This window comes from Berghia stephanieae, chromosome 7 (assembly GCF_034508935.2).
Source record: "Berghia stephanieae isolate SIO BIC M18660-M18661 chromosome 7, UCSD_Bste_1.3, whole genome shotgun sequence".
NCBI classification, from domain to species: domain Eukaryota; kingdom Metazoa; phylum Mollusca; class Gastropoda; order Nudibranchia; family Aeolidiidae; genus Berghia; species Berghia stephanieae.
The window spans coordinates 4,206,030-4,218,027 of record NC_088366.1 but is presented as its reverse complement, the minus strand read 5'-3'; the positions used below and the strand labels follow the sequence as shown (position 1 = coordinate 4,218,027).

The following is an 11,998-nucleotide window of genomic DNA, read 5'->3' as shown; positions in this document are numbered from 1 at the left end:
AATGAAATTGTAATAAAAGATGACATAACAAAGCAAAGATGACATGACAAAGCAAAGATGACACGACAAAGCAATGATGACATGACAAAGCAAAGATGACATGACAAAGCAATGATGACATGACAAAGCAAAGATGACATGACAAAGCAAAGATGACATGACAAAGCAAGATTGTTTGCGATCCGGGTGACAGCGCTTCGTCTGCGCAGCGCACCGTTTAAAATGACACTAATACGATTCAATAGTCTGATGTCACGCCGCCTGGCAACGTCGGCCATCTTGGTTCTAAACAAAGAAAATCATTACTTTTTATTTTTCATGCTGGCTAGAACTTTTCATATGTCTTGTGATCAGAATGTGTAAAAGTCAAAACATGATCACATGAATGTGTGTTTTTTTCTTCTGGATACGCTTGAAACTCGCCGGAGAAATATTTCATACGGGCGTCCGCCATTGTTCCGATAGTTTAGACCCAGTGTTACTAAGTTACCATGCGTCATTAGGAAGGAAGTGACGTTACGACTTTAGAAGAGTATTACAACAATCAAAATAAAAGTATCTTGATATGTCTTTGAAGAAATAAAATCTATTTTGCTTTATCGTCGTTGGTGTTAGGTAGATTCATATTATAACAGTGTAACACGATGATAAAAAGGAATTCATACGAAGGGGAAGAATGGAAATAAAGTAAGATAAGATATAATGCATTGGAATAGAGGGTGAGGAGTGCGTTTGTGTGTGTGTGTGTGTGTGTGTGTGTGTGTGTGTGTCTGTGTGTGTGTCTGTGTCTGTGTGTGTTGAAATCTTGCCATCTTTTTAAGAATACATTTAACATATCATTGAGCTTTTATATAGCGCAATATCCACTAAACGTGGTGGCTCAAAGCGCTTTACAAGGGGTCACTGGCCAACAGCAACACATCACGTAGGACGAGACATGCCGCCTGTTAGGCGATGTTACAATTTTCCGACAGACAACGCTGTTAACGGCCAGGTAATCATTTTGCACCTGAATACGGTGAGAGAATGTGAGTAAAGAACCAACTATGCGCCGAGCGAGGCTCGAACCTAGGACCCTCCGATCCGAACGCGAGTTTCATACCACTAGACCACATAGCCGCACGTGTGTTTGAACAATTCTTATAATCATCGACATCATTTTTAATAACGTGTTTTGAGTTTGTTTCGTTTCTGTTTTTCTCTCTTTATTATGCTTTGTTTTATTTCTGTTTTTATTTTGTTGGGTGGGGGGGGGGGGGGGAGGAGGGGGGGGGGGGGGGAGGGGCGTTTTGTTGATTTTTGAATTAATTAAAAAAAAAAAACTTTGTTCCATAATTTTGGCTAGGGAATTCTTTCTTTTTTTTTTTTCCAAAAATACTACTACAATAGGTAATGTTTGTGATATTTTGTAGTTGTTGTAAACATGAAAGCTCTTTGGGATGTTTTAAAAAAATGTGAATGACAATTATATTATTATCTATACCATCATCATCATCATCATCATCATCATCATCATCATCATCATCATCATCATCATCATCATCGCTATCATCAACATCAGTATCATCATTATCATTCCAGATCGAAGGTGACGGTTTCGATTTCAACTGAAATGAATTTCTATTTTTTTTTCTTCGTGCAAGTTAAATTGTGATCGGGCCGTTCAATCTTCTTCTTACTATGGAGTAAGCAGCTCACCGATGTATTCCCATTGCTGAGCGAGTAGATGTAAACCTCAACCCTATCAAAAACAGCTATACAGATCTCGTTCGTCTTCATCGCTTATTTTGTTGCAAAAATGCCTCGGCATTCTTGCTTTGGGTGAATTTTGATGTAAATCGTAAGTAAAAAGGTGCTGTGTTATGGACCAGTAACCAGAAGATCAAGCAGCAGACGATAAACTGAGTTGCCAGGGAAACGAATTTGTTGACACAATCAGAGTGAGTTCCCTTGGCTCTTGACTGATGGGGACAAGGCTGATGATAATGATGATGATGATGATGATAATGATGATGATGATGATGATGATGATGATGATGATGATGATGATGTTTTATTTTTGACTGATGGGGAGAAGGCTGATGATAATGATGATGATGATGATGATGATGATGATTTATTTTGTTTTATTTCATTTTATTCTTGTAATACAATTGTTTATGTTGAATATGTACTGGAAACGATGAATTCGATCTGAATAAAGGTCATATTATAATTTGGTCTATAAAACGTGTGAATCTGTTCCAACTTTAAGTGACGTAAATTACTAATAGACAAAGAGGGATGACGAATTTGATTTGGAAAGTTGAATCTGCGCTGGATAACGCCGAATTTGATTTGGACATGCGTCGCATTTATTACGCAACATTGGCTTCTCTGCTTTCGGTTGATTTCTATAGCATTATATTGCAAATTGTAATACCCTTATTATTTTTAATTCTTTGCAACACATCTCTGTGAACAATTCATCAAAAGCAGTTTTTTGGTTATATTGACGTTCTCTCTGCAAGGGCATGTGTGTAACATGGACCCAAGAATAAACAACCAAGGGCATTCACTCTCAAAGCAAGGAAACAATACAGAGGACATAACTCTGTCATTAATGCACATACTATAATAATTACCCAGTTATTTCCCATTCTTTCCATCTACCTTTGAGATGAAAATTTCATTTTAAACAGTGAATGATTCGATATTCCAAAACTAAACCATAATGAGCACGATATAATACAAGCGATAATGGTTGTGCGGCCATGTGGTCTTGTGGTATGACACTCGCTTTCGGGTCGGAAGGTGCCGGGTCGATCGCGCTCGGCGCACAGTTGAGTCTTTAGAAAAGGCTCTTTTGTCACTTTCTCTCACCGTACTCATTTGAAAAAAGAGTACCTGGCCGTTTAACACAGGTGTGAAAATCCAAAATGGGACGTAAATAGATGCAGTGAAATAATTAAAAATTGTAAGAGCACAAAACAACACAGCTGCCAGTTAGCGCGTACCACATAAACAACAGAGCCAAGCAAGAAATACTTACGAACTTTGGAATATTTTTGACAGCAATGATCCCCCTTGATAAACTCTATGGAGAGATTTTACGAGTAGTGATATAAAATCGTGGTGCCATACGCGGTACTGACTTTGTTTTGTCAAACGTTTCCTATTTTTCCGACGCAGTGAAACCCAACCTGTGTTCTTTGGGACGTCGTTACTTTTATGAGTATGCATGTGTGATGATGATTTTTGGCTCATGTAACTGGGTGGAGTTCCTGACCTCCCATAGTGGGCAGGGAGGTACTTACTGTGTCTTCTATCCCCCTACATCTGTTTTCCAATTGCTGTCTGTCTTTGCCTTGGAATGAGATTACTTAGTTTTGTCCTGACCCTGGCCGGAGTCCTTGGCTTGGAGGGAAACAGTCGAATGTATAGTTATAGTTTTGGGAGATATTTTTTTCCTTGTAAATCATCTCTCTATTAAATACTATTTCGTTTTTTTGTTATAAACACACACACACACACATATATATATATATATATATATATATATATATATATATATATATATATATATATATATATATATATATATATATATATATATACATATATATCGGTTTGTAAACATTTGAGAGTATTCCTCTTAGTGGGGACCTGTGCTTGTGATTTTTGGTGAGACATTTAGGTAATCTCAAACTAAGTACACTGATAGTATAGTGTGCTCTTGGAATCTACATCTGTTCCCTATATGAACCATTCCCCTTTGTCTTACTATTTTTCCTATGTTTTCAATCGTAACTCTATAGCTTTTTGACTATCTATCTCATATTTTTCCTTTTTACTGGCGCGGATATGACCTAAATGTGTCGCAAACGCCGTAAAACCCTTACAAATAAATAAAATAAATAATTGGCTCACGTATATTTACGATAATACTCAATTCTGTGTTATAGCTTTTGTCCAATTTTATCTCTTAAAACTCAAATAAATGGACTCAAAACACGTGAAAAGTTTTTTCTGCACATAGATACGTGTATTATGGAATAATAGCCAACGTTTTTGATGTCATATTTTCATTTTGGAAACTGTAACAAAGTAGAAGCTTCTTAAACCTGCCAACCATTTATCTTGTCAAATCACATTAAAATAGCCATTGTATGCTTTCTAATATACTTTTAGCTCCTTCTAGAGGCAGATCAAAGATCGTCAATGTGAATAATCTTCTCAAAACGGGTTTATGTATGGATGGGTATAGGATTTCAAAGCTAAACTCACGACAGGAAGTGAGTAGAGAAGTGCCCGAAAACTATGGAGATTATGTGACCCACCGTCTGGAAATGGTATTATTTCAGGGTAAATCGAACCCCTAAAAGTGAATTTGGAATTGAAATGCTAATAAAGATGAGCGAGATTTATTGCAATATGAATCGGAATTAACCACTAGTGTTATATTTTCAAGGGGTGGGTCCACAGCCCTTTTTTCCATATATGTGGCTATAAATCGAAATCAAATTTGGTGCTGTTAGTTGACCCCGACACAATACCCCTTTGAGACACTGGGTAACATAGTTACGTTTCCGAAAGAAACTCAAGATCGGGTCTCAGTGTATGTGGTCTTGTGGTGTATTATACTTGTCTTCGGATCGGAAGGTCTAGGCTTCGAGTCTCGATATGAGCAGCGCATTGCTGGTCCTTGGGAAAAGCTCCTTACGCTCACCGTACTCGTATGTAAAATGAGTACCTGGTCGTTAACAGCGTTGTCTCTGTCCAAAAGAAACAATGCAATCACCTAACAGGCGACGTGTCATGTCCTACATGTTAAAACTAATAAATAGAGGTGCCTAAATGAGTCAATAAAATGGAGATAAAGATAAAGGGAGTAAATCTGACTCATGAATGAACAACACAAAACAAACGACGTTTCGGCCTTTGGCATTTTTCAAGTAAACGCAGAATACATATATATTTATATTAGATTGTCATAATAATATAGGCGAACATTTGTGAATGTGTGTGTGTGTGTGTGTGTGTTTGTGTGTGTGTGTGCAATGGAATAGAGAGAGAGAGAGAGAGAGAGAGAGAGAGAGAGAGAGAGAGAGAGTCAGATTTACTCCCTTTATCTTTATCCCTACATGTTAAGTGTTGCAGTAGTCTAGAAACCCATTGTAAACTTTGAGCACGTTTAGTGGAAATTGCTCAATACAAATGCTCAAGTTTAACTGTAATTGCCGCCAAAAGTTTTTATACTCTGTTGAATGCAGACATTTTTCAACTCACATCAGTTTTAGGTATTATCAACATCCACTTAATTTTTGAATTAATATTCAGCTAAAAGTGTAGCTATGTCTTCGTGCAACATGTTGTGTTTAGAATAGAGCTCATTGCTTTTAAAAACAGTTCTAGCTAGTAAATAAACGTTTGAGATGTTTGTTGCGAGAGAGACTGTAAATGATTACCACTATTATACCACATTTCTTAGGAGTGGTGAGTGGTCTCTATTGTAGAACAAGTCTCTTGCGGCCAGGTGAAGGATGCCGTAACAGTCAGGTCTCGGGTTAAACTCTCATCACCACTAACAGTATTTGTTCTCTATTATTATTATCTTCTGGTACCTCCCTACATACTTCTTTTCTTTTTATTATCAATATAACTGATTGCTCCACTCACGTTATCATGCTTACTCATATAGTAGGAGTAAAAATTAATCAATCTACGTATTTTAGTTTTATTTCTTTTCTCATTTTGAATATTTTAAGTTTAAACTCAATTTTCTTCAGTTTGCTCAATCAGATATAATACTAGGTACACCAAACCAAATTTTGAGTTAAGAAAAAACCAAAAAGTCTATGTTTCATCACATAGTACTCAATTTTCTAAGAAGTTTGATACCAAAATGAGCCCTCTAACTCAATTATTAAGGAATTTACGCAATATTGAAGATTCGAAAAATATGCGCCTTCGCGCAACTTGCTCCGGTGTCAACTTTGCGCTATTGTAAAATGAAAAGTAATCAAACCACATACCTAAAACTTGCTAGACAGACAGGCAGCAACACAGGGAACACGCCTATTTTTTTCCAAGCATATTAAAGAACTTTATTTTACTTTTAAAAGGTCTTGAAAATGGCTCCGAAGCCAATTTCACATAAAACGACAAGGGAGGTAAAAAAGAGCAATTTGAACGATTTTTAAAAATTCATTAAAAAATAATAAAAACATGTACATATTCATGTGATACATCAAATTAAAGTTCATTATCCATACAATGACAAAATGTAAATAGCCAAAGTATGCAAGCCACACATTGGTCATTAAAGAACATGAAGCAAGACTGAAATAATGAAATCACAAAAATTTCACCTAATAAAAAAACTCACAAATATGCAAAATGTCAGGATATACAAATAAAACACTTCATACGTACAGCATGAATAACGTACAATTCAGAAATAGTATGATCTCCTTAGTAAAATAAATTAGATAACTTCAGCAGCTTCAGACTAAGCTATGAAAATTGAGAGAGAAAAATAATCCGAAACCGAGAAATCACAACAAAAAAAATGCACATTAAATCATTAATGCTTGAAAAAGAAATTAAACTCAATCAGGCTATATAACTCTTCGCTTCTTTGATGGGTTCTCAATATCACCAGAAACAGAATTTGATTTTAAAAAAGACTTTAAAGCATCCAACATAAAATCAACATCACCAAATCTTAAACTCCTTCCGCCCGACATACATTTATGAAAACGTATTTCACTCTTCAATATATCTTTTATCTTTGTCATTGAATAATTTTCAACTCTAAGCCTGTCAAATAAATCAATTACATCTTTATCTGTTCGACAGGGCCCACCGTGTAATTCAACATCTCGTTCAACCTTGGAAATATTCTCCATATCCTTTATCTGCTTATCAATCTTCTTCTGTTGATTCTCTACAAATTTCAATCTTATATCATTATCTACTTTATCTTTTAACATCTTACTCTCATTTCTCATTTTCTTCCCATGCTTTCTAGCTACTTTGAACATGAGCCCTTGCTCTTCAACAGACTTTTTAGATAAAAACGATATTGTTTTATTGCGTTTGACAGCATGAATGGTGGACCGATTATGGAGTGATGCATTTCTCCTTTTACTAATGTCATAATCGAAATCACCAAATGCACTCTCACCAACCAAATTTGTAAGAGGACAATGGCTCAATGTTCTTTTCATTTCATCACTGACATGAGCATAATAACCATCATTTAAAAAATCTTTCAACTGTCTCTCAGTAACAGAAGAAACATCTTTGCATAATATTTTTAACAAAGCAATCATTACAACATTATTAAATTTGTCAATTTGACTATGTACCATATCAAATGCAGGGGATTTGGAAAAAGGAGAGCATCTCCAAAAACAGATGTAAAAGAAATATCAAGTAATTCAGAGGATCATCAGCCCATTTCTTAAAACAGTCATGCATCATTTGAACATACATAAAAAAATCAGTATACTTCACTGTATTACTCTTGACAAGAAACCAATAAGGCGAAGTGACTTTTAAACAAAATAGGGCAATACAACAAACCAATGACATTAACCTTAAATCTTGAAGGTCATGAGTAACACTCTTAATCAATAAATTTGGGTTATCATGTAAAATACCAGAAGTGAAAAAATTCAATAAATTGTCATGGTGGAATAAAATAGAAACAGCAGCTTCAAAAAAGCAATTAAACCTGTTGGACTTAAAACTAGGAATGGAACAACATTGTGAGTATCAGAACAAAAAGTAATCCACTGTGGACGACATCCATTTTTCTGGTCACCCCTGGGACCCAACAAATTACAAGTACATCGAATTATTCTATTTGTCGCAGACTCTGAATCTTTGCTAAAAAATGAAAAGGCCCCATCTTTGTCCCTTCCTAAATACTCATCGTCCTGAGTGATCAACTTTCGTTCAAAAACTGACAATGTCTTTTCAAAGGCAGAACTAATTCCTAATAGAAAATGTGCATTACAATGCAAAAAACTGATCTGAAGGGAATCTCCAAGCTCAGCGTTTAGTTTATCTGTAAATTTATGACCAAAAAGAATATTGGGCGCAGCCCTATCAGACATGACACTAGTAATTTTAGAAAGAATTTCTCTTAAAATAATATCAGGAGAAATGGAGTACACATCTTTATAGCAATCAACTAAATTACTAATAACAATCATAGCAATATCCAAAAGAGTGTCAGAATTTTCAGTGGCAACAGGCAAAAACCCCAGATAAAAGGTTTCCCCACTATCTAAAGTGAACTGATGTCCCACTATCTTTTTCTGATCTCTTGATGTACCATCAAAATGAAACGTAGCATTTTCAGATTTTAAAACATTTTCAACAGTTTGCATATTTGAAAGGACAAAAGCCTCATCACACATGTTTAAAACTGTTTGAGCACAAGGTAAATTTTCAGAAAATACATAATGAAAAATATTGCTTGATACAATATCAATTACTTTTTTTACATTTTTAGCTGAGACACCTGTCTCACAAACTAAGGCGATGACAGCTTTCCTGACATCATCAGAATATTCATTATTTTTAGAATTTTTAATTTTAATTTCAAATGGATTAGCTTCTAAATTTTCATATCTGATGATCTCTTTCTGTAACTCATCTGTAAGGTATTTATTTTTTGACTTCATTTTCTGTAAGGACAAATCTTTCTTATTTAAATCACTGTGTAAAACAGATATAGTTGAGCAATAATCTTTACAAATTTGTCATGCCCAGCTTTAATTTCTTTTAACTTTAAATCTTTTTTCTTTAATTCAGCTTCAAACTTTTCTTCTAATTTAGACACAGTAACTAAAGCTTTATCCTCAGCTGAACTAAGTTTCTCTTTCAGTCCTTTTACCTCCTCCAGTAGAGAAAATTTCTCCGATTGAATATCACGTAGTGCAGATTCAACAATTAGAAGTTTTTCATTCAAAGACTGAATCAAATGTAACTGGTCATCTTTCAGCTTTGGAGTAGTTGGAGTTGGACTAGATCGTAGTGGGGTGGGTGGGCGAGGCGTAGGGTGCTCTTGTAATGGCAATGATGAAGGCTGTAGATGTGAGGGTGGTTGTGGAGACGAAGAAAGGGAAAATTTTGATAGCAGAAATTGCTGAAGCCTTTCAGGATGTTTGGTCTTGTTGCTCCTGAGTCGTTCATACTCTTTGAATGTTTTTTTTAGGACACAAAAAAGTTTAGAATTGATGCTCAGTCCAGATAAATGACAAACCCATTGAGCCGTTGTGTTTGAACTTAATCCCATATCCCTCCTGGAAAGTTCAATATCAATAACTAATCCGTTATCGATGTTTTCAAATCCAGTGAAGATGCAGGCGGAAAGGGCAATGAAGCACGGGTGATGCCAAAACTCGACAACTTATCCGAAATAAAGTCGAAGTCAACCCCACATTCCAGGAACGACAGATCATGCCGTTGCATGCAGAATCTCTGGTAAGCACGCTCCACTGCATGCCTTATCCGTGATCTGTGTGATGCAAGGTCTGGGGATATCAGTAGAAGACAGTCTTCAATCTGAAATCAAATTATTTGAAAAGATGAGACAATGGCAATACAACACAATTTTACATTGTCAATTGTTACCTAACTCTGTACCTTTCTCGTTAGCAATGCTTACTCATATGTACAGTGAATCCCACTAGGCACTGAAATGCACCAATACCCCTTCATATGATCCTCACCGATTTCTTCCTGTAACAAAACATCTTAATCTTAGCCAGCAAAAAAAAAATTAAAAAAAGCGGTCAGAGAACAACTGTCTTGACTTTGCTCACTTCTTGACAATGGATGATCACATGATAGCTTTGGGAAACTTCTCTGAAAAAAACGTGATTACATATAAATGACGAAATAAAAATATAGTCACCTCCTTCCAAGATTTTTTTGATGAGCAGTTCTCCGATTCCTGCTTCAAAAAATAAAGCTGTACAAGTAACTTCTGGTTCACTTTTATTGGTGGCAAATCTGGTCGTCTACCTCTCCCAGATACCAAAAAGGTATTTTTTAAACCTTGGTAAACATCATCATCTGAGGAAATATATCAAAATGAAAATTACTAATTTTATCATTAAAATCAAAATCTTCCTTCCACAAACATTGAAATAGATACACGTTATTATTATCCCCAATAAATAAAAAATACCAAACAATAATCTGAATCTGATGAATAGGCAATAATTACAACATGAATATGAAAAAAAAAAAAAGTCATTTGCCATGGTAATAGCTAGTAATAATAAGTACCAGGCAGTCTGGTAGCGCACAATTAATATTTGATCTACTGAAATTATATTGAAGGATCACAATAGTCATATAACTTTATAAACAAATCAGTCCACATCCAAATTAATGACAGGGGTCTGAGCCCATCCAAAGCAAAGTTTCATAACATAATTTTTTTTAAAAAAAAAGCTTACTATTGCTGTAAAGTCACATACGCCTCTATAATAATAATAATTAATGATAATTTCTTAACCAATAACCTTAGAACGCATTCGAACTAAAACAAAACTAATGTGAATCTCGATAAGTTGTCCGCAATGGACTCGTCCGAAACCTGAATTGAGTGTCCGCCATTTTGAAATCAAGATTTCATCGCCACAAAAGTCTAGTGTATTAAGATGACAAAATACAGCTGTATTATTCATTAAAATAAAATTTAGATTGGTGTCATATAAAATTAGATAACTGATTAAAGTCTTACTGGTATTTGTTTAGGGGAAAATATAACATAAAAAAATACAAAGTGCCACAGAGTTCCCAGTTGCTGGATACGAGGGAATACCGCAAGTGAAAGAATTTTAAAAGACACTGCGTTTACGATTTTGACAAAAAAAAACTAACTAATATAAAAAAAGCAATATTTTCAATGATCAGAAAGTAGATTTCAAACATATAACTTACCTATAATGAGCTTTGAATCCATTCTTGAATGAAATCAATCAATCAATCACACCTTGTTTACAACTAGTCGCGAGTCGACTAACGTCAACTCGGCTCCTTCGTTTGAATGACTTCGCCGGGCATGGTCGTTCTTTTTAAATAGCCAGCTTGCGGACGCTGTTCCATAAAATAGTTTCGAATTTTTACCATGAATAGAAAATTGAATACTTTTTCATTTCATGTAAGTTTCGTTTCAATGTTCTCATATTTCGGCATTTTTTTTGTCAAAAACTTCAAAAAAATCGATTTTTAGAGAGGAATATGATTTTATACAATATAAAATTATATACCAAACGAAAGAGAATTCAATTCTGCTTCAAATAACACCATTCATTTCCCGATCTCATAAACGGCGCTCGCAAGACATCCGGTTGAAAAAGATGAGGTCATAAAAACTGACCGTGAGCATTCCGACCAACCGTTTTCTACACATTTTTATTCAAATCTATTAATATTACTTATTGAACAAAACCATTTTCTTTTTTCCCTATCATAAAGAAAAAAGGATGATCTTTACAATGACACCAAGTGTAATGCATACATTTTACACATTATTTGAGAGTAGCAGTGTGAAAGTGATGAATTTTCCCGATTTTCATCACAATTTTACCCGATAGTGGCTGGTTTGGAGTACCTAATAATACCATATGGACAAACTGGGTAACAAATTAAAGAAAAATAACCTTCGAATCGGCCAAAATGTTGCTGTACGTATCAGTTGGACATTGCAATATGGGTCCGTATTATAAACATACGGTAATGAGACCGATATAATATGAGCGCGTATTACAACTTCCAAGACATCATCTGGTGGATCGCACTCTTTCTATACTCATCATTGACAGGGTTGGGTGGAGTCTTTTGAGCTCTTGTGGAGGGATCGAGGGGTCACTTGCTGTGCAATCTATCCCTCTATATCTGTTTTTCTTTTCTTCATTACTATCTCTATTTGTTCTTCATTGATATTTCTCTTATTTTCTTTTCTGGTAGGGATCCTTAGCGGAGAGGA

General features: G+C 35.2%; 1 protein-coding gene across 1 annotated transcript; it reads right to left on the bottom strand.

Annotated features, from left to right (window-relative positions):
• Positions 1-9,321: 9,321 nt before the first annotated feature.
• Positions 9,322-11,620, bottom strand: LOC144976205 (uncharacterized). The gene is made up of 3 exons (XM_078920389.1): positions 10,951-11,620; positions 9,914-10,074; positions 9,322-9,561 (listed from the first exon to the last, which is right to left on the bottom strand). The coding sequence occupies exons 1-3, from the start codon at positions 10,970-10,972 to the stop codon at positions 9,322-9,324; spliced, it is 423 nt and encodes a 140-aa protein (XP_078776515.1). The 5' UTR covers positions 10,973-11,620.
• Between the last annotated feature and the right edge of the window lie 378 nt (positions 11,621-11,998).

What these genes read in the sequence shown, in the direction of transcription:
- LOC144976205 (XM_078920389.1), bottom strand. Translation starts at nt 10,972, where the DNA reads ATGGATTCAAAGCTCATTATAG. An exon ending in GGATTCAAAGCTCATTATAG is followed by an intron (nt 10,075 to 10,950) that starts GTAAGTTATATG and finishes ATATTTCCTCAG; the next exon opens with ATGATGATGTTTACCAAGGT. An exon ending in CAAAAAAATCTTGGAAGGAG is followed by an intron (nt 9,562 to 9,913) that starts GTGACTATATTT and finishes ATTTGATTTCAG; the next exon opens with ATTGAAGACTGTCTTCTACT.